Here is a 23,507-nt window from a genome sequence, read left to right as displayed (position 1 = left end):
AACAATTTAGAAAGCAAACTAGATATGATTCTTAATAGAAATTTGAATCTATAAACTTTTAGCATAGGTGTAATCAGTAAAATTACTCAAAAATATTTATGTTCCTCTGCTGATCACCTAATTAATTTTTTCTTTATTTTACAGATATGGTGTCAAATCTTCAGAATTCTTCAAGTGATATCTCATCCTATGATGCAAACAATACATATGAACGAATACAACTTGAGAAACTTGCTTTTGTGCATAGAGCAGTCAGTATTACAACAGATCCTAATGGATATAATTTTGCTGTTTTACAATCAGATCCCAAAACAAGGTTTGAGTACATATTGCAATAATCTTTCCCTTTGCAACTTCTGGAGGGAATAGTGCTGGTGAACTGAAAATTCGTCCTTCTGATTATTTATGCCTTTATGCAAATTATGCAAAATATTTAATTGCTAAATATTAGCATTCAAGTTCGTACTCTTACCTGACTAAGAAAAGGGTAATTAATCCAGCTTTGCTGTCAGCAGAGAAAACAGTATTGGGCTATATTTCAAAAACGAAGCAAAATATGGGTTGAAGTACAATAAGAAATAATAGCATATTAAATCTTCAGAATGGGAAAATGTTTTTTAAATTGTTAAAACATAGATAAGAATGAATGTTTTTTATTCAAGATACTTACAGTCAGCAGTTGAGAGCTTCCCACGTTCCCTCTTCCAAAACTTGAGCATATCTAAAAGGCACCTACTATATATATCCAGGGCAAGATTGTATTCATTGTGTTTTTGTTTCATGTTCATCAGCAGGTTAAAAATTTGTATTTTTATTGTTGCTTTCTCTTTCTATTACACCTGAAGATTTTTACAGGATATATTAAAAGCTGGATTTCTTGGAAAAATTAATGCTTGTGCTCTTTTTTCTTCCAGTTTGTATGAAATTCCAAATGTGTCAAGCTCCACCATTACTGAAGATTTTGGAAAGTTGTTGAGAGAAGCTGAAGTTATGGACACTATCCATGATGTTACTTTTCAGGTTGGCACTCGGACTTTTCCTGTGCACAAATACATGTTGGCAATGCGCTCTGATTTTTTCCGGAAACTCTTCGTATCAGACCCAAACTGGTTAGATTCTGCTGACCTGTATCGTAAAGATAAAGACGAAGTTGGTTGTGATCTGTTTGTGATGGAGAAACTTCATCCAGACCTGTTTATGTACCTTCTCCAGTACATTTATACAGACTCATGTGATCTGCTGATTCATGGCTACAGGCCCAGAATGATGTACAAAGAAAGAGTGGAAGAGAATGAAGACAACTTAATTACAAACTTGAATAAAATGGCTGTTCATGGGGACGTTAATAACAAGTCTGCATTTGCGGTTTATAGACGCAACCAAGTGCAGATGATGAATGAAAAACAGAGAAGTAAATCAAAATCCACTTCTAAAAAATGCAAAGATGTTGGAGAAGAAATGAATCTTGTTAAAATGTTGCAAATTGCTGCAAAGAAATTTGGTCTTAGTAATTTAAGTTCAAGGTATGTGATACCTTTTTATGATTTTGTATGTGTGATTTACCCTCTCCCTCCACACACATAAGAGTTTTATCTTCAGGTTAATATCTGGGCCAAATATTGATGTGTCTGGTAATGTGTTCTACATTCAGAAAAAATATATTTGAAAACATGAGGCTTTCTGTATTTAATTATGTACAGTGTTGTATCTAAGTTTTATGAACAAAAAATATTCTTAAGAGGAGGGATCCATCTTGCGGTTTGAACCATACAGCTGAACTCATTTACAAATATGCAGAAAGTTAACAACTGAAGTAGCATCTTGTTTGTATAAGTTGACAGTGTACATTCTACTGCATTTACTTTGCTACTCAAAATATAGTAACATAATTATACAAATTAGTTATGGACTTTACCATAATCCTGTTTAGCTTCCCTGATTCCTTTCCTGTTTGTAGGAAGCCTTCATAATCTTTTTACTTTGCTGGCACAGACAAACAAATGCATGCAAAAGCAGACATTTTTCTAATTCTGAAAAAAAGTGCACTCGCTACTGGAAAAATACCATGTATTGAACTTCGGCAGATGAATTTTCTATTGGTTATTTATTATTATTTTCAAAATAAATTCTTGTAATAACAAATGTGATTTTTTTTTAATTTTCACATAGGCTAGATGGAATCAGGATAGAAAATGGAAGAGTTAATGTTGTGAACAGAAAAAATGGCAACAAACCAAAGTTCAGTCAGAAAAAATGGTGAGTTTATAGGATTTGAAAGAGGTGGGGGTTACAAGGCCAAATAAACCAACGGGTAATCCAGAAACTACTCTTCCTGAATTGTGGTGAAGGGGTTTCAAATCTCAATGATGGCTATGGTATTCAGAGTATATACTCCAAGAAGAGTCATCCATGATAGGCTGAACTTAGTAGGGGGAATAAGAATAAACAAGATCCCCTGGAAAAGAAAACGACGGTCTACGCCATTATTTTGCCAAGAAAACCAAATGGATACTCGCAATCCATTTAATGTCAGTATTATACTAGAAGGTACTCTTTGGGTCAGAAGCTATCCAATGAGCTTTTGGGAAAGAGCAGAGGTAAGTAATGCTGGTGATTTAATTTGGACTGAAGCCAATGCTGATGTGACCAGAAGCAAAAGAAAGTTTAGCATTGAACATTGGTATATGGAATGGCAGAATGATGAACCAAAGCAAACATGATGTTGTCAGATAGAAATATCAGTACTGGACATTGACATTCCTGGAATCAGCAAATTGAAATGGAATGGAACAACATCAGAGTAACATTGCATCTAATGCAGGCAAGAAGATAATAAAATAAAGGAGCATCAGTTAACAAAAGAAAGCCAAAGTCATTGCAAAGGTGCTTTTTCAAGAAGCAACTGGTCTTTCTGGGTTTTTTTTTGAAGACGTTTCGCTTCTCATCCAAGAAGTTTCTTCAGTTTTCAAGAGGTTTGCCTCTTGAAAAAAGCTCCTTTGAGTCAACCATGACTTGGATGGACAATCTCCATAGAAGTCAAAGTCAGTTCTGCAATACAACCCAAAAATGATACAATAATCTCAACTTGAATGCTAGGCAAACCAATCAGCAATTTGATGATACCACTCCAATAATAGGAGCAGAGGAATGTATTGTGGCTTGCAAGATCTTGCTGACTCAACAACAACAACAAAGATATGCATTAATGTTAGGACATGTAAGAGCTCAGGGAAGAAATAAATAGCATCTAAGTAGTGGGGAAAATGGCTTTGGGTGTATAAAATAAAGCAGGATAGTAACTGAAAAGAATTCTGCGAAAATAATTTCAATATTTATAACAAATTTTCCAAATTTATTATCCAAACAACCTAAAATATGGCTCTACAAATGCACATTTCTAGATGGGCAAGATGAAATCAAATTGATGTCTACAAGCGTCTTCAGTCAGCAAGGACAAAATCTAGCACTGATTGTTGTTTTCAATCACAAATTTGTTTTTGTAAAATTACAACTTAAAATTAAATAAATACATTGTGTGTTTACATGTTAAGCTTTGTAAGCAATAAACTGCTGTTTTTGGTTAAATTAGTGTAATATTTGTATATATTGTATTCTATATAATGATGTCATTTTTTTCCAGTTCACACCTTTGTGATGTGACTATCAAGTCTAAAGATGGAAAGGAATTCCCATGCCACAAATGTGTGCTCTGTGCCAAACTTGGTAGGTATAATATAAGGTGGCTTGCTTAGTTTATTAATAGTTCTGGGTCTTTTTAATATATGACAGAATGAAATCTCTTTCCTTTGCAGACTACTTTCACAGCATGCTGAGCAACTCCTGGATTGAGGTGAGTGTGCAGATCCGTTACCAATGCCTTTTTTTTTAAGTGCAAAAGTATTTATTGGGGATTATGTGGAGAAAATTATTTTCTTACGAAGTAAATTAAAGTAATGCAGCATTGAGGATTATATCCTTTTAAGAAAATAAAAATCATTCAAGAATAAAGCAGTATTTTCTTTTTTGTATAATTGATTAAAAAATGTATAGTTACTTCATTTTAATACTTATTAAATATTACCTGCACTATATTGATAAATTTTAATGACATGATATATGTAAATATAACAATAGGAAGCAGGACCTTGCTTAGTGGGAGGAACTTCGGATATTCAGGGAAAAATGAAATATTAAAACGCCAGTTAATAATAAAACTGTTCACACGGAAGAAAATTTAAATGTCCTCATTGCTTATCAAAAATAGCCTTAGTAAAGTTTAGTAGATTTTTAATAGATAAAGGAGCATTTAAAAAGAATATTCTGGTTGAGAATACTTTTAAAAGAATAGGATGAGTTAACTTTTATAAAAATTGTATTTGTGACAAAGAAACCACTGTAGCAACAACGATTCATTTTACTGTGATCTCTTTTCTGAATGGAAATGCTTGGGTATGTTGCTATTCTCTTGATTGCAATGGAATAGATTTTTCTATAGGCTTAACTGTTGCATGTTTATTATTTAATTTATCACTCAACTTCCTAAATTCGTAAACCGTTCGGGAAGTTAAAAACAACATCCAATATAATAAAATATAAAATAGAGATTTTGTGGTTTATTGGCAGTGATAACAGAGGCAACTGATTTATTGCTGGATTTGACACTTAATTTCCTAGGGCTGTGCCTGAACGAGCATGGGTTGTTATATTACTAATAATGTGCACATATCAGCGTTATGTAACAGTAATCCAAGCCCTCCCATTCCCAATTGCATTGGGAATTCTTTTTGTGGTGTGAATGTTCAATGGTTTTTCTATTCAATCTTGAAAGCATGAAGTCAGATCGAGCCTTTTTCAAATTAGTGTACACTGAAATTGCCAGTGGATGACTAATAGCTATGGAGCATTTAGTAGACTCCCTTACAGTTATTTTCCAAAATGGAGCATTGCCAAAATTTTTCAAATAATTCAGTTATGTCTTCAGGATACTGTGTTTATGTGAGATTTTCCCCCTTGTTTGCATTTGGCCTGAGATTTCAGAACAATTGATGAGGCATGGATGCTATGTACTGTATCATTAATTCCCATATAATATGCTGTGAGAACATAAGGGCGTTTATCTGTAGTTGCTATCAGAAGAGCCTGCCAACCGTGCTTTTTAGCTCTATTCTGTGCATTAGCTTTCTTTCTGGCAACTGATGTCATTGAAAAGATAATTCTGTGAAGCCTCTTCGTTGGATAGGCTTCCATCATCTTTCAGATAAGAGGTATATTAAGAAGCACAATTCGTGTAGAATCTGGAGATGGTTAAAAAATATTGCTTCTGTTGTACTACTTCTTATGCTAAAATGTAAGAAGCATTAATCCGATTGTTATGGAAAAAAGCATGCCTTGGAGAATAACAATTTTGGGAAAATCCCTCCTGATTTTCAAGAATGAAAACAACCTAATTTTTCATATAATGTATTCCGGTATGCGCTACCAACAGACTCGGCAAATGATCTTCATTATTTGAAAATCATAGATATTTATTTCTTAATTGTTATTTTGTGTGGCCAGTTTATGTCTTTTGAAATCTGAAGATATTTTTTGGAAAATACTTACAGCAAAATTATCCTGGATCATAAAGTGGATTTGCACTCAAAATGTTTGTGTAAACTCTTTTTCATATAGGCATCATGTTGTTCATCTCTAGAGTTGCCGTTCCCATCTGAAATCCTGCAGGTCATCCTGGATTATATTTACACAGATGAAGCCGTTGCAGTAAATGGTGAGGGCATGAACATCTCTTACATCATTAGAATAAAAATGAGTAGTGTTAGGAATGAATAGGAAATGTGGTATCCTTTGAGAAAATTCGTGTTTGCACATAATTAGGGATAAGATAGACATCGGGAGTGGATATTGGGGGTAGTAAGGAATAGACATTGCGAGTAAAGAAGAAAGTAATAGTGACAGCCCCAAACTATGGTATGAAACTCCACTGCAAATAAGGCTAAGATTGCATGAGGAAGGAACTCCTCCTTTAAAATTAGCACCCTAGATTCCCCATAGCAGCTGTTGCAAATAGTAATTCATTTTTAAAAATATGCTTGCAGAAAGGTGAAATGAGGAAAAAGGTAAAAGAAAATAATTCATTATGGAAAATGAAACTTTTAGAGGAAAATTTGATATTTCTATCCAATCATTTGAAACCATTTGGTATAAAGGGAGTTACAAGTGGTAGCATGTGATGTTGGTTCAGCTAGCCCATGAACAGTAAGTAGAGTGAGTTGAAAATTTGTTCAAGTTACAATTTTTCACTGATTTCCAGAATCTCAAAATGTGGAATTCATCTGCAATGTTCTAGTGGTGGCAGACCAGCTCCTTATGTTACGATTAAAAGAAATTTGTGAAGTAGCCATTACAGAAAAATGTGAGTTTTTGTTTCAGATTGTTGTTGTATTTTCATTTTCTATTAAAATAATATAGAAGCTTGTATCACAGTGAGCACATGGTCATATTGTTTATTAAACATGGAAGAACAAATCCCGTTCTTAAAAAATAAGTGCAGCTACCCAAAGTTTTCAATCTATGCTACATGAATTCCTGCTGTCAGTGTGATATGAGTATGCATTTTAGAAAATTCCGTAGAACCTTGTGAATACCCTGGAATATGGTTATAAACCTTTCTTGGTGTACGGGTCCTCTATGATTGGCAGTAGGTGAAAAGTGATCACCTTATTTGTCTCTGTCATGTTCTCCAAATAAATAACCAGTATTTATAAATTTCAGTGACTTTAAAGAATGCTGCTGAGCTCCTGGAATTTTCAGCCACATATAATGCTGAACAGCTAAAACAGTCCTGCTTGCAGTTCATTGTATTAAACATGGCAGCCATACTTGAAACACGGTAAGAGCAGGACTTTGATATCTATATGTTTTACTGAATGATTGCACATCCAAATAGGAGCCCCACCCTCCTATTTGGAAAGCTGTATAAATATGAAATATGAAACCTAGACATCAAAATCAAACTCTCTAGAGGCAAGATTTTATTTTGCTTTTTAATCAAAACAGGACAAAAGTACTAAAAATAGGAATAACAGAATTATATTAACTACCAACATAACCCATATATTTAATGAAATCACCCGCAAGTTGAACCCGCATATTGCAATATTTTTTTTTCTTTAAATGCTGCCATTTAACTAATTCTGTTTTCATGTATGAAATGTTTTGAAGTCAAAACAGTCGATTTGAGTGTTCTGACCTCATATCAGAACATACACATTCCAAGAATTGTATTTTGAGGTTGAAATAAAACACTTGACATGTTTCAAATTTTGCTCCAATGAAATGCATTCATTTCAAGGTTCTGTTTTGTTCCAAGTTCAAAACACCTCTTTTTCTCAATCCTGGTCACTTTAGAACTTAAGTCTGTTATCAGTATACTCTATGCCAGTGATGGCGAACCTTTTAGGCACTGAGTGCCCAAACTGCGCACGTGCGCATGGCCAAAACTGTAAAGTGCATGTGTGCAAACACGTGCATGCATGGAGATGCATGCGTGCATGCAAGGACATGCGCACATGCGCAGCAGAGACTCAAAGACCAGCTGGCCGGCAGGAGGTGGAGCATCCCAACACCGGCAGCGCAGAAAGAGGTAAGATCTTTTGCTTTCATGAGCTTCTGTTTTGTCATTGGCTGGGAAACAAGCTCATGAAAGAAACGCCACCGAGATCTGACCTGGGGTAACGGCGCGCGTGCCTGCAAAGAAGGCTCTACGTGCCATCTCTGGCACGTGTGCCATCGGTTCACCGTCACGGCTCTATGCTTTAAGAAACCAAATTAAAAAAATATTCAGAAGTCAACATGTTCAGCTTTCGTTGATTACTACTGGAGCACAGCAGGGTATAATGCCATTCCTGAACCACATTTTCATTTGTATTTGTCATAGAGTTCTGGATGTTCTAAGTGATGAAGTTTTGAAAGATCTTTCTACCTCTTACAGAAAAATGGTAAGTTCCACACTCATTAGCTAAAACAGACTAGAGTTTAAAATAACTTGAAAGATGAAATGTAATGACAATTTTTTCTAGATATCTGTTTGGATGAATGTAGACCATTAAAATGATATTGTTTCTTTTGAAATCATTTTTTTAATTGAAATTCTCTTCCCAATTTATTTTGGATTATAAGTGGCATTGATAGCAATCTCGTGCTTCATTAAAATTATGGAAAGATATTGTGGGATGTTCCAAATAAAATGAAATGCACTAGTGGGTCTTGGCAGAGTGACCAGTTTCTCATTTTTGTAAAATAACATGGTTTTAGTATTAGCAATGCAGCTCTAAAAATAGTATAACCACTTGAGCAGCACAACTGATGGTAGCATGGAACACATAGGAACCAAGATGCTTGCAATTTCTGTGAAATTTTTGGAACACCCCAATTCAACATTTCATTATTTCTCTGTAATAACGTTCAGGTTTTAGGTCTAGAAATGTCATGACATTTCAGCATTCATGCTTGTAAACTTGGTGTTCCTATCAAGAGCCCAAATATTGTGAGATTTTGGTAAATTCATTTTTAATTTTTACCATCCTTGATGTTGTTTATGGATGCATAGAAGTGGGTGCATCCTGAAGAGTTTGGCCATCCCTGATGCTGCTTTTTTCTTTGCAGAAAAGCTTGATTTAGAGAATAATTTAGTTCAGCTGGTTTTCTTTTTACATTGCATTAAATTCCTATGGCACCAAAGAACAGTGTTGTATTTTGTATAATATAAGTAAAAATGCATGAACATTTTCTACTTTTTTGATAAAGAAGGCTATGTATGTGGTTTATATATATATATATATATATATATATATATATATATTATATATTGCTCCCCGAGATTCATTCATGCATTATATAACACTGTTAGAACATTGTAGCACTCTTTAAACCATACATTTTTTCCAGAATTTCAGCAGCCTAACAGCTTTTTAAAAACACAAATTTGGTGCTTTCCTCCCCCCCCCTCCCATTGTTAAATTAAAAAGATTTTGTAATGTTGCAGATTCCTGCTATGGAGCGCAGATTAATTACTCCATACCAAGATGGTCCTGATATTAGTTCTCTGGAGCCTGAGGAAGGAGAAACCTTTGTCTTCCTAAAAGAGGAGCGGAATACAGAGCAAGCTTTGCAGTGAGAATTCTTTTTCTTCTGATAGAAGTAATAGGCTTGAATGAAGCTCTTCATTCTTCCAATTGAGCCTACAGCGAAGTAGCCATTAAGTGCACCTCCACGTCTGATCTGAGTGTTATAGTAAAGTCTCCGAGCTATCTTGGGGTTGCTGCTACATTGGCTTGCAGTCTTTTGCAAATGTATAAAACCATTTATGCTGAAATGCAATGTCTGAGCAAAGTAGCACACTTTGGCATTTAGATTGCAGAATTTTGAGTCCTGCTTCACTCCAGAGAAGATAGTCCAGAGGACTCTGAAGCATTGCCGCACCATAGAGCTCCAATATTTAAGAAATAGTCATACATTTGGAATGGAATTAAATATCTTTTTTTTTTTTTTTTTAAAAAAATAATCTTTATTTACATTTCATTTAAAAAGAAAGAACAAACAACATAAAATGACAAACATAACAATACAACAATAAATATACGTACTTCCATATAGTACCATAGTACACAAGTATTCGGTACTATAAGTCTAAATTATATTCCGGAGAAGGCAGAACATCTTATATCTCTTAATGCATCATTTAGGTCTGTCTGACTTAATTAAATATCTTTCTTAATAAAGTGGAACTGCCAGACTTCAGAGCCCCCCAGAGTGAATAGGCTCAAAAAACGGCCCATTTTATTGTTGGGGGAAGGGCCAAAGGAGGCAAAATAAGTATTTAAACCTTTGTAATGCCTTAAAGCACCAATTTCACTCTTAAAAACTTTGAAGGATGCTTACTATGCTGCAGAAAGCCTGGTCCAGCCCTCGGACAGTTGAGAGCTGTGTACTCTTCTCTTAGAAGATTTCCTTCGATGCTTCTTGAGTACTATAAATGCCCGCTGTAATTTCCGTGGACTTGATTGAAACTAAAGAAGAGGAGAAAAGTTTAGCCAACTTCAGTGTTCAGGTGTTGAGCCTAGTCAGCCTGTATAATGAGTAGTAAGCCCACTTCACTGTTATAGTACAAGGTAAATGGCAAAATACTGAAAGAACCTTGGAATGGAATAAATTAAACATGTCAAGCTTTTCTAAATTGGGCTAGAAAACCATTGATCTTGAATTTGGAGAAATTTTAATCTGAGAGGCTGTAGTAAGAGGGAAGGACATTTTAAATCAGTGTTTTTTGAACATGGCAACTTTAAGACGTGTGATGCATCTGGCTTGGAAATTCTTGGAGTTGGCGTACACCCATCATAAAGTTGCCAAGTTTGAATAATACTGAATAATAATGTTTTAGATCTTTCTAGATCAAGGTTTGCAACCTTTGATGGCTGGGGCTGTCTACCACAGTTGATGGGGCAGTGACAGAAAATTAGTGGAGTTCTTCCCTATAGAGGTGTATTTTCCACTGAGCTTTTTTTGTGTTAAGGGGAATTACTACAATTGTTATGCGTTTCCTTTCTCAATATAATGGGAAACCATGTCACTGAATTTCAACATATTGTCTGAAAAAGAATTAGGAGTCTGCCTGTTGCCTAGCGATTACAGGGTACAAATGATCACTTTAATTACTTTGAAGGAATTAGTGAGATGGAAATCAATATTGGTTTTGGATTTTTTTTTAAATTAGAGAAGCACTCCTCAAGAAAGCTAAAGCAAAGGCTAAAAAGAAACCCCGAAGACGTTCCGACAGTTCAGGAGGGTATAATCTGTCAGATATTATCCAGAATCCACCGACTACAGGTTAGTGGCGAAAAGCAGGGCTAATCTATTTTTTTAAGAGTGATTTTAGGTAACGTTCTGCATAATGGCATGATTATAATGTATCCACTAACACATGGCTTATAATGGCTGATTTTTTTTATAGTGCCAGAATTAATTTAGAGATTTGATGTAGCCCAAGGTTCAATTACTTCATAAATGAAGAGTATTGTGTGCTAGGTTTGTAAAAAGGTTTTGTAAGAGATGTTTCATAATGCACAATAGCATGAATGAAGCAGCTCTCTTTGAATCATTATAGGATCTATGTCCTTTTCACATCTTGTGTAGCGGCTTTGAAAGCTGGCTCTGCATCTGTGTGCATGCACAGCCACTTTGTTGGTAATTCCAGAGAATTGGAGACAATTTTTTAGAGCACCAGAAAAAGATGCCATATTGTTTTAATTACTTGAAGCAAGATTCCTGTCAACTTTTTTTTATATATGCAGTATTTTCCCCTTACTTTCATTCAAGGAAGTAAAATTTAAAAAGTGTGTGTGTGTGTGTGTGTGTGTGTGTGTGTTTGCTGACGCAAATTAATACATATCCAACAACCACAGTGCCTTTTTTTCCTATAATGTTATGCATATGTTTACTGCTATTAGTCCATGGAGAGATCACATAAAAGGAGATTGTAAAATGAAAAATACTACAATGCCTTGTGAAATTTAAAGTTTGAAGTTTCTTTTCTGTGAAGTTGATAACAATACTGGGAAGTGGCTGCAGTTTGCAGATATCCAGTAAAAAGAGAGAATCAGAATGATATAGTTATCTGAAAAATTACAACATAAATATCCAAACACACAAGAACTGTGTGATATGATTTAATAACCATGTTACAGGTGCATGTACACATTGTTTCTCTTAGTGTTTAGATTGGTTTATTTCCAATCTGAATGCATATTCTAGTTATAATATTTGCATATTAAGACAAGACTTATTAAGATATAAGCATGTTGATTAAACATACAGCCCAAGAAATGGTGAATATAGATTTGAACTCCAGAAGTTTTCAGTCTTCGGGGTTCAACTTCATTCAGGTTTAAACTGGGAACCATTTTGAAGTAATATTTTATTTAGTTATTAAATTTATATGCTGCTCATTTCACTATCCAAAGTGACCAGGGGTGGCTACTTCCAGCCTCATTGACCTTAATGGTTACATCAAGCATAAGCATAAATATCCCTTGTTGACAACAGTAAAGTCCTAAAAAGGCCACTATTTTCCCAGTAAAAACTACTTTTATATTGTAAGAAAGGTTTTTTTAAAAAAATAAAATTAACACTTCCTTGATTATACGATTATTTAATTAAAATAGCTGTAATAGTATTTCAGAGAGAACACCTACCTCACAAACACCTCAGTCACAAAGAATTAGCTTACATTGAGTTAAACTGATCAGCATTTTAGATCTGTAAACCTGTAACAAAAAAGTATATTAGTGTCCTGCACATAACAGATTACTTATTTTCTTCATGTCATTTTGGTTGTAGCTTTAAAATAACATTTCAAAGTAATATTTTTGAATTGTGTGAAATTAATACTATTAAATGTGATATGTATAAAAATAGTGACTATGTAAAAACAATACTGAGCTATTTGCTGTTGTTTTTTGGCTACATTTCTTAACTGAATATTAAATGGGTTGTAGCCCTTCTAACCAACACCTCCTAGCCTCTTATTACTGAAGGAAAATTAAAAGGAAGATTGTTGTTAGATTTTCCAAATGATAAATTTATTTTGCTAAGAAGAAAATACACAAATCTGATTTTTTTCCAATGCAAGCAGCTTATTATAATACACTTCACTGAGGCATGCAAACTTTAACTGAAAATTGGAAACAAGTGTTTCAACTACTCTGAAGCTGTTCCATTCATGAAGCAATGCTATTTCAAAATGTTTCCTCAAAATGACTGAAATAGTGTAATTTATATTTAAGAGGTCATACACTCTTCTATTCCAACTCCACACCAAAGGAGAAAAACAGCTGCCCCAGAAATGACAGTGTGAAGCAATGGGAGTCTTGAGAATTGTGCATAAAAGTACGAATACTGAAAGGCTGCTGCTGCATGCTTGAAACAGAGGATTTGGGGCAATCCCTTTCTCTGTGAACTCAAGCAGGTAGTCTTAACTACTAGAGGAGTCTTTCTGGATCTCAGCAACTTGATCTATGGCTTTCAATCCCCAGCTGAAAAGGGAATTCTGGGAATTGAATCCACACATCTTAAAAATTGGTGAGATTCCGGAACATTGTTGTACAGCATAACGATCCATTCTCCAGATAACAGAAGTTTTGCTTCCCTGGGTATTTCTGATCTGTCCTAAGATGATTGTGTATTTTCTCCCCCCCCCACCCTCCAGTTCATGCAGGAATACTGAAACTGGATAAAGCTAATTCTATTGAATCCCTCCCTGAAATGCTGACATCTGATTCTGAAGGCAGTTCTGTGGGAGTGAACAGTCCTAGAGATTTGCAGTCGCCTGATTTTACAGCAGGTCTCCCTACAGATAAAATTGAGGTTTGTGTTTGCTAATTGTTTTTCTTTAATACTGATGTATTAAGTACAGCATAAAATTTAATAAGTTTTTTAGAGACAGGATAAACCATACCCAGTGGTTAAATGACTTAAGGGGACAAGCGTTCTTATCTAAAGTGCTATGTCTGTCGATTGGACTTTGGTGGTTTATGTGTATTTCATTTATCGGGGGGCTGTTTCCTGAATTCTGCAGATGTTAACCCTCTACTCTAGATTGTGGCTTTGTAATCTGCAAAACATACTGCATAAAATTAGTGTTTTGTTTAGTGCAGAATAATTTACAGGTAGTCCTTGATTTATGACCATTCATTCAGCAGCTGTTGAAATTGTGAAGGTGCTGAAAAATGAACATACAACATGTGCCCAAAGATCACCTGTGGTTATGTGTATGTAGGGAATGTAGGTAACTTGGCAACTCACCCACACTTAAACAGACACATTCCAATTCCCTCCCAACTCTCTATCTCCCCCCACCCTCCCAGCCCAGTCTCTGCCTTCGGGCCACTCTGGACCTTGCCTTGATGGGCAGCAAGCAGACCAAGAACCATGTGGCTCTTGGACTGCTTGCCACATCCTGGGAAGCTGCAGCTGCACCAACTCAATCCCACTCTTGGTCACTTTTGCCACCATGCCCTTTTGAGACCCCTGCTGCCCTGCACTCCAGTGCCCCAATTTACCTTTGCCATTTTATGGCTCCCATTACTGACAAGGTGTATTTGGCCTGGCTGCTGGGATGGGCAGGGTTGGGTTCAGTTGCAGAAAAAAAATGGTGTCTGAGTGGCAGCACAGCAAAATTCCCCTTTGCAAAAACTCCTTAAATGTTGCATGCCAAAACTCCTTTACAAAAAGCTCAATCAATCAGAATAGAGCTGGAAGGGACCTTTGAGGTCTTCTAGTCCAACCTTCTGCTCAAGCAGGACACCCTGTACCATTTCAGACAAGTGACTGTCCGGTCTCTTCTTAAAAACTTCCAGTGATGAAGCACCCACAACTTCTGAAGGCAAGCTGTTCCACTGGTTAATTGTTCTCACTGTTATGAAGTGACTTTTTCCAAAGTCTCAACATCTGTTTTATAATGTGACCAAAACTGGATGCAGTATTCATGCCAAAACAGCCCTCCTTTCCAAACTTCTTGGAGAATGAAATCATTAAATTGCTGCGCGTCATGCTTTTATTCTCATCGCTCCCCACAATCACTATTGTGACACAGGTAGCCATATAAATTATTTAAATAGATAAATATAAAATCAATTGAGAAAGTGGCACAAAAGTCAGTAGGGTTTGTCCAGGTGATTTCCCAAGATGAAGAATGTTAAAAGCAATGTGACACGAGAACTAGCTTTTAGAATGAGATAAAGAGAGAGAATAGTTGCCTTTATAGACTTCAGCCAAAATAGATTGAATAGATTATCTGAAAAGTTCATAAGGTTCTTTTTCTACAACAATGTAATGGCACTATGTTTTGACTACAGGTGAAAGAGAAAATGGGTATTTCAAATACGTTTGTTTCTCCTGCCAACAAAGAGTTAAAAATCTGTCATGGATCATCAGTGCAAAAACATTCTCTTCCACAGAATATCCCTAATAACAAAAGCACCTCTATGAGTCCTTCCAACTGGGTTGCCGGCTCTTTTAGGTATACATTTTCTCCGTGTTTCTGCCTTTGTCAAATTCTATCCTCTTGCAAGATTGTTCCTTTGTCTGTGGAATGTAAGCTTCCCTCGTCATTAAAATGCAGGGCCTTCATAAAAATGATTTTGGAAGAATCAAATCATCTGACTTTCTGGTTAGTTTGTGGTCATTCTGCTCAAAACATTGATTTATTTCTGCTTAGGATGCTAATTTCTGCCTTTCAGTGAGTGCTCTTGCAAGCCTAATTATGTTTGGTTGCAGTTTCAATTTTCCATCTGTAATATTAATTCATGATAGACTTTAAAAGAAAAATAAGCAGGCAGCTTACCTAAAATTCTATCTTAAATATTTTACTCAGTGTTGTAAGTGGACCTAAAAGTATCCTTGGTGTATATATTTCCTGAAAAATATGTATAAATAAAACATTCATTCGAAAACATTCTATTTGAGGTTTGCCATAATTGAGGAGGTAGACATAAATTATACATCCGGTTACATATAGAAGGCTACAATGGTGTGTGGCAACTGGAATGTAAGTAAAAATGGATATTTTTAAAAGTGAACAATTTGTTGTTGTTTTTTATTCAGTCCTGCCAGTCCTCCTGCTGTTGATTTAAGAACTATTATGGAAAGTGAAGAAAATCTACAGAAATGTGAAAGCATGCCAAAAATAAATTTATGGTTAGTAAAAAGGGTGCAATACAATCAATTTCACTGTATTAAAGTCCTAATTTGTTGTGTATCTTTTTTGAAAAAACAACTTTGTTAGAACCAATGCTTCTGAAGTTTCAGTTTTGGATTAAAAATTAGTATTAGTAGTGCAGAACTCATGTTGTCCTGCAAACATGGGTTATTTATGTGTTCATTGACATGAATACATATTCACAGATTAGGAATATTTCTTTTTAAAACTGCTATTATTCTAATTATGGGTTTGGTTAACAGTGGCAAATAATTTTGTAAATTCACAAGATATAATCCATTAGTTTTGTGACTGATAGTCTTTTGTTACATTCTGTTTGATAAACTTTAGTAAAATAATTTTACATTTCTGTATCTAATTTTAGTAGAGCCACTTCCCATGGAAATAAACTTTCTCAGAAGCAAAAGAAATTGATGGCTCTGGCTGCTAAGGATAATAACCCAGAGACTGTGCCCGATGCAGTTGTGTTATCTAGAGCTCCCAAAACTACAAAGCCAGTGACTGTGTGGTATGAACCTTCTAATTTTTCTTTTTAGTTTACTGCCTATTGAGATAATTCAGGTTTGTTTCAGACTGGGAGGGACAATAATTTAATACTATTGATTTGACTGTCAAATTTTTATTCATCCCTGGCATCTCAAGGTAGGAAATGAACCTACTTTAAACCATGAAGAATCATTACTGGTGGTGTTTTGTGGAAATATTGAATGGTTGGACCAAGAACATGACTATGTCCAAAGGAAGTACCAAAAATAAAAAGTTTATTATGATACATGGTTCATTGAGTAACTGTATTTATCTTTGTCTTTAAAATTTATAAATATATAAGGCTTAGCTTGTTTATGTTTTTGTATCAGTAAATAGTATTAGTAAATAAAGTATTCACTGAATATTCCTGAGTACTTAATTAATAGTGAGAAAAGAAGAGGTGTACTTAACATGTTGAGATTTGTGATGTGATATAACTCTAATTTTTAAAAAGGACCATGGCATTTGGCATCAAATTGAGATTTCTGTGCTTGCAGTATATGGCATTCTCTTGAAGCATTGTTTTGCAGTGAAACAAAATACGTGTCTTGGAAATCCAGCAGGTCTTCTGGCAAGAAAATATGCCAGAAGGGTGTGGTACCTTTTGGAATTTTTTTTTGGTTGACATGGAGATACAGGCTACCTTAAAGCATACTTGCATTTTTTTTCTTGCCAAAAATAATGTCCAGTTTACAGTTTTGTGGAATCAGGGATACGTATTGTTCTTTGAAGATTAATTAAGTAAAATATGTGGAGATTACTGTTAGAGTGAAACGTGGAAGACTAAAAGAACAAAGACTAATTTTTCCATTTGGAAATCGATTTAAGTATAATTTCCAAATATATATGTATGTGTGCATATGCATCTCTGGTGAAAGAACATAATGTATTTACTGGAAGATGTGACTTCTTCCTTCTGGCAGGATATATTATGCTGTTACTTTCCTAAGTGCCAGATGGTCAGGGTTTTTTTTTTTTTCAGTTAACAGGTTCAGCAGGTTCTCATTTCTGAGTATTGTTTATTATGCTTAGGACCTTTGGTGGCTTTAACTGAAAAACCTCCTTGTTTGCCTAACTCATGCCATGAAGAGGCTTGCAATACTCATGGTACATCAACGTTGTAAGCGGGTTTCTTCATCTGGAATGTTGAAACTTAATGGGCTGCAGACCACAACATCCCAATTACTCCAACGCCTGAAAAGAAGAAATATCTTGTTGAGAGGGAGAGCATTTTGTATCTAACAGGGAAAAAAAACAGTGCAATGGTTAGAACTAGGGTTAGGGTTAGAATAGAATATTTTACTGGCCAAGTGTGATTTTACACACAAGGAATTTGCACTGCATAAGCTCTCAGTCTACATACAAACAACAAAGTATATAATCATAAGATACCAATAACAGAAGGTGGTAGAAAAGATGAGAAGGATAATAGTAATACAGCCATACTTCATGGGTAAAAATATATCCTTAGACCAGTGGTGAAATCAATTTTTTTTACTACCGGTTCTGTGGGCATGGCTTGGTGGGTGTGGCAGGGGAAGGATACTGCAAAATCCCCATTCCCACCCCACTCCAGGAGAAAGATATTGCAAAATCTCCATTCCCACCCCACTCTGAGGCCAGCCAGAGGTGGTATTTGCCAGTTCTCCGAACTACTCAAAATTTCTGCTACCGGTTCTCCAGAACCTGTTAGAACCTGCTGGAGTTCACTTCTGCCTTAGACATAAAGCAGTACTATGATACTTAGGTGTTCAGAAGAGTGATGGCACGAAGGGGAAAAAAACCCCTGTCTCTGTGTCTATTTATTTTGGCATACAATGTCTTATAGCGGTGCCCTGAGGGGACACATCATCCATACAGTTTACTGGGAACATACTTCAATGGATGAAATTATTTTTTGATTTTAATCAATTATGTAACAGCCCCCCCCAAGGCCTTACCTTTGATTGAATGATTTCAGAATTTCTAGCAGATCCCTCAATGCATTGTACTGATTGAACACAGAAATAGAAGATACGGAAAAGTAATGTTCTAGGACAGCAGTCATGAAGATTCATGTTTCTGAGTGGTTCATTTCACTAATAGAAAAGATAGGTTAGTTAGCAAAAAGAATTGCACTAGGATTGTCAGTAAATGTAGCATAGTAAGATTTGGTTTATTTTACCTTAGGGCTTCTTCATTGCATTCTGCTTTGCCAAAATCATTCCGAGATTTTCTGTTACAAGAGAAAAAAGTAGTTGGTGCCAATTCTGCTAAAGTGATGGAGAATGTACCAGCGCAAAAATGTTTGAGGTAAGAGAACTTCAAATTGTGTTTCCATCTCTGATAAAATACTTTTCTGAGAAACATTGAAGATACATATGCAAGGATAAAAAAGTCAGTAAAGAAGTATTATTTTATTTTGGTGTACATTCTGTAAAGATGTGGTGGCCAGTCAGTGAATATCTAGCATCATGAGATCATGCTGCCAAAATTCAGTGACAAAATAATCAAATTTCAGAATGATTTTTCATGGCTTCAGTGTTTTCAAACCTGAAGGGTAAGAGTGCTCAGCAGGCCCCTGGGGTGACTCCTGCATTATTTCCTGATCTAATATCCCAAAGGCTGAAATCTTTCTTAATTGGGTCACTATCAGCCTTTTTAAAATTTTGGGAGGTTTTAGTGATGGGAATGGGAAGTATTCTTACCTCCAACCCACTGAAATGATTGAAAATTGGTCTGCTGCTGCTATCTATACCTGTTCTTGCGTCCCCCCAAAAGTTGGTGATGGCATCATATCAAAGGAAGATTAGGAGGCTGCATTATAATCTTCATCCATTGTCCTTGGGTAAGGCAATATGATCGACAGGTCATCCTTTTAGGACTGCAGAACATTTTACTTAAAAACAAATGAATGGAATGTCTGTTATTTTTTTCCTCCTGATGTGCAGTCTGTTTTTTAAGTCTGGATATATATCACTCTACCATAACAAAAGATTTTTTTGCCAATCCCAGTCCTGTCAAAACAACCACCCTGAGCTGAAATAGTATTCTATTTTACTTAACCATTGTTTCTTCTTAAAATACTGTTCCTCTGACTCATACTCTGTACTAGTGAATCCCAACACTGCAATGGCTGTTTATGTCTTCACAGAAGTGTTGATTGAAACATTTTAGTCCCTGCTGAATAAAGACTATGTGGTCATAACCATTTACTTTGTAGAAGACGGAGTGCTGCATTTATACAAGTTATTTGGGCTCTGTGTTCTGAATTTTTATACTTCAAAGAACATTTGTTATTAGCAATAGCAATAGATTTGTATACTTCTTCATAGTGCTTTTATAGCCCCCTCTAAGAGGTTTATAGAATCAGCATATTTCCCCCAACAATCTGCGTCCTCATTTTACTGACCTGGAAGGATGGAAGGATAAGACAAACTTGAGCTGATCAGAATTGAATTGCTCTTAGTCGGTAGCATTAACCTGCAATACTGCATTCTAATCACTGCGTCATCATGACTCTCTAAAAATTCTTGCACTCATTTTTTGTCAGCAGGTACACAAATACCATTGCTCTTGGGGCAGAAAGTGAACATTCTTGTGAACCAATGCCATCAGAGAATCAGAAGTAAGTTAAATTTATAGTGCAAATATATATGTACAAAAGCACATATTGTAAAAAATGTGATGCTTTGTATTTGTAACTTATCTTACAGTCCTTGGTTAGCATCACCCTTACGAAACCCGGCTGCAGCATTGCCTATCACATTTGCAGAAATTGTAGAAGAAGAACTTCAGCAAGAAGCTGCTCTTATACGAAGTAGAGAAAAACCTTTAGCTTTGATCCAGGTAAAGAGTAATAAAAGTCAGAATTATGCAGTGTACGAATGTCTGTTTCTTGCCTTCTTTTCATCTCTTCCTTCGTTTGGGATTCCAAAGAATCTTAGTGATGTTTCTAAATATGCCATTCAATACCATATTCGTAGGGTTTTAAGCTGCAATACATTTATTTAAACTTCAGTTTTAGCATTTCATATCTAGATTACACTAAATTGTCATGGTTTCAGTAGCATAGCTAGATATAATTGATGGCTGCTTCCCTTCTTGTGTTTTGTTAAAACCTTATGGATTGCTCTCTAACTCTGGAATGCAGAATCCGTAATTGAAAGTAATTGAAAGTTTTATCCCATTAAACATTTCAGTATATGTGAAAGATCGACTCACTGCCCTCTATTGTGAGCTTTTGCTCTTATTCCAGTTTTTGCCAGATTCCTAAGAGTTTCTCCCTTCCTTTCCTCCCTTCTCATTTCAGATTGAAGAACGTGCTATTCAGGATTTGTTAATCCACTACCAAGCAGTTGGCAATCCTGATGAGTTTGTGGTTGTTGAAAGGTCTCCACAGGGGCCAATTGCAGCTCCTATGTGGAATAAGCATTGATGCCCTCATTTAAAAAAAAAAATTCTACTGTTCATAAATGTGAGGCTATTTGTTGTTTGCATGGATCTGCCGATTCTAAAATAAGAATGACGATCGTAAGATGTGTTACCGCTTTTCAGTATAGTATCTGTTTTGAAATGTGCAATTTCTTTATCAGATTGCTGTACTATATTGTGCTCATTTACCAGATGCTTTTTACTCACTATTTGGAGTTGAAAGATATTGCATATGGTTAAACTTAAAGTACGCAGGTCATATATTTCATATAATTAGTTGTCAATAATAAGTACCATGTTTTGAATTACTTTTCCAGTTGGCAGCAGCAATTGATTTCTCATACTCATGTATACCTGTGAAATTAATGGGACTAAAAGTGATCAACCTGAATTTCAGATTATTTAAAAATGCTTTTGTATGTAAAAGGAAGAAAAATAGTGCTGTTATAGAAACGGGTATTTGATGTCTGTATTTTTGTGGATTTATAGTCTTTGTTTTTTCTGGACAGTGCTCTTAACTCCATGCCTTACGGAAATGCAAGCGCTTACGTTGTTATAAGAATGATGGTGTTGATGATGATACTATTTACTACTAGTACTATTACTACTACTACTACTACTACTACTACTACTATTACTACTTATTTCTTCTGAAGCTAATTTTCAGATGAGGTCTTGCAAGAAGGGTGTACAGAATGGGATCTGATAAATACACATGTTAACTTGAAAAAATACCTTTCAGAAAAGCTAAAATGCAAGTGAAGTGTTAAAGCTTGAAAGGAAATCGGACAATTTACTTAAGTGTTTCTCAATCTCAATATCTTTTAGATATTTGGGCTTCAGTTCCCATAATTACCAAGCCAGCACAAAGAATTCTGGGAGTTGAAGTTCGCACATCTTAAAAGTTGCTGATATTGAGAAGCACTGCCTTTAGATGTATACATATAACATGGGTCTTCAAAGCCCTGATTGCGGTGTGGTTTTTTGTTGTTCAAAAGCCTTTCTGCAAAGTCTAGAAAATGATGTAAATTATGTCTGAAGTTGGGAGAAGAGTAAGATGATTTCTTTCCATTATTTCAGATTCTTCCATAGTAACCTGTGGCCAAGTGGTCCCTTCTTGACCACTAATGGTCCTTGGAAGAAATAATCTTTATCCATAATCATGTAATTCTGTCTAATGATGTGTGATTGAACCATAAAAATAACTCTGTCAACAGAGCTGCAATAAAGAGCGAAGAGCAAGTTCCAACAGGCAATCTCAAAACAGCAGTTCTTACCTTCTGTGCCAGTGTCAGAAATTCTCAGTGTGTTCATTGTACTTAAACAGGATCATAATGGGTATAAAATGAATTTAATTTCATTTGCATTTGCAATTAAAGAGTCAACTTTAAGATTAGAACTGAAGAAGCTCTTGAATGCTCTTCTCAAGCGATGTTTTTCCACAGGCTACTCCAGTGGTGAAATCTAAAATTTGTTACTACTGGTTCTGTGGGCGTGGCTTGGTGGGGGGGGGTAATGTGACTGGATGGGCGTGGCCAATTTTTTTTCTTTTTACTTTTAAAACCATTTTTTACATGTAAAACCATGTAAAAAATGCTTTCAAAAGGCTCTGACGATCCCAGCTGAGTTGCCTGATCATCAGAGGGTTTTTAAAAAACCCTCTGTGATCAGGTAACTCAGCTGGGATCGTCAGAGCTTGGATGTCAGAGGCATTTAAAAGAAAAAAAGCCTCTGATGATCGCGCGGCTCAGCTGGTCATGGGGGGCGGGGGCAGGGATTTATGCTACCGGTTCTCTGAACTGCCCGCCGCCATCGCTACCTACTCGCCCAAACCGGGAGCATTTCACCCCTGGGCTACTCCCTTCACCAGATATCTTCACAAATAATGGCTTTGGCACTCATCTTTTTGCAGAAATACATTTCTTTGGGTGTAAAAAAGAAAAAAGTTCATTCTAGATGCTTATAAAAACTGTATTGACACTATTCTTTCTTCTAAGTAGGCCATTTTCCTCATCTAGTATTTTTTCCCCTTAGATTTAGTTTTTTTTTTAAAAAAATCATGTTCAGTTAAAAGATCCACCTTTTTAATATTTCTATGGTATGCCTGGGTGAACTTAAATGGTACAAAGTGCTTTGGATTGGAAACACTTGTTTTGGCCCAAAAAGCAGCTCAAAAATGTTTTTTGATGCTGAGCTTCTGACAGTCCAAGCTCTGAGCTATGTCAGTCTCAAAACACTTCAGCTGATGTTGAAATGACTATTTCAAACTCAAAATGGGACATTTCAGATCAGAATTACTTTGGACACCACTAGGGTGTACTAGTGACATATTCTTATTCATCATAACTTTCAGTAGTTTTCACACTTCCTTTCAGACATAATGAACTATAGTTCAGTTGTGCATATGGTGATAACTGTCTTCTTTAAAAAAAAGGTTTTTCATCCCAAAGTGGAAAATTGGCAGTTAGAACTTTGAGTAATTCTAAAATCATGAATAATACTTTGGGTTCAGAGTTAATCACTAGATTTCTAAGCACCATGAAGCTCAGCGTAATGATTACAAAGTGAATTGCAGCTCCGTCATTATTAAACCACTCTGTCTAATAAGTGAGTAAATATCCATTATTTCAAGATAAAACATAAAGCATGTTTTTTTTTACAATAATTGCAAAAGCTCCTTATAAATACAAGAATTGCAAGGCATACTTTCCAAGATAATCTATAAGTAATTTAAATACTTATTCCCAGAACTTCTCTTTAAATCCAGGACTCCCTAAGAATGATTCTAGATGCA

General features: G+C 35.5%; 1 protein-coding gene across 1 annotated transcript in view; it reads left to right on the top strand.

Annotated features, from left to right (window-relative positions):
* The window catches only part of IBTK (inhibitor of Bruton tyrosine kinase), a 44,970-nt gene extending 22,869 nt beyond the window's left edge, over positions 1 to 22,101 (top strand). The window contains exons 11-29 of the mRNA XM_087882540.1: positions 145 to 316; positions 915 to 1,523; positions 2,170 to 2,256; positions 3,641 to 3,723; positions 3,813 to 3,850; positions 5,671 to 5,767; positions 6,311 to 6,412; positions 6,772 to 6,889; positions 7,937 to 7,997; positions 9,044 to 9,171; positions 10,772 to 10,884; positions 13,271 to 13,419; positions 14,910 to 15,073; positions 15,658 to 15,750; positions 16,137 to 16,280; positions 18,470 to 18,592; positions 19,836 to 19,907; positions 19,996 to 20,128; positions 20,592 to 22,101. Coding sequence (XP_087738666.1) covers positions 145 to 316; positions 915 to 1,523; positions 2,170 to 2,256; positions 3,641 to 3,723; positions 3,813 to 3,850; positions 5,671 to 5,767; positions 6,311 to 6,412; positions 6,772 to 6,889; positions 7,937 to 7,997; positions 9,044 to 9,171; positions 10,772 to 10,884; positions 13,271 to 13,419; positions 14,910 to 15,073; positions 15,658 to 15,750; positions 16,137 to 16,280; positions 18,470 to 18,592; positions 19,836 to 19,907; positions 19,996 to 20,128; positions 20,592 to 20,717 — 2,612 coding nt within the window. The 3' untranslated portion in view covers positions 20,718 to 22,101. The remainder of the gene's footprint in view (positions 1 to 144; positions 317 to 914; positions 1,524 to 2,169; positions 2,257 to 3,640; positions 3,724 to 3,812; positions 3,851 to 5,670; positions 5,768 to 6,310; positions 6,413 to 6,771; positions 6,890 to 7,936; positions 7,998 to 9,043; positions 9,172 to 10,771; positions 10,885 to 13,270; positions 13,420 to 14,909; positions 15,074 to 15,657; positions 15,751 to 16,136; positions 16,281 to 18,469; positions 18,593 to 19,835; positions 19,908 to 19,995; positions 20,129 to 20,591) is intronic.
* Positions 22,102 to 23,507: the final 1,406 nt, after the last annotated feature.

Source organism: Pantherophis guttatus, chromosome 1, assembly GCF_059756535.1.
Source record: "Pantherophis guttatus breed Tessera chromosome 1, ASM5975653v1, whole genome shotgun sequence".
In the NCBI taxonomy this organism is placed as follows: Eukaryota; Metazoa; Chordata; class Lepidosauria; order Squamata; family Colubridae; genus Pantherophis; species Pantherophis guttatus.
This window is presented reverse-complemented; position numbering and strand designations above follow the sequence as displayed.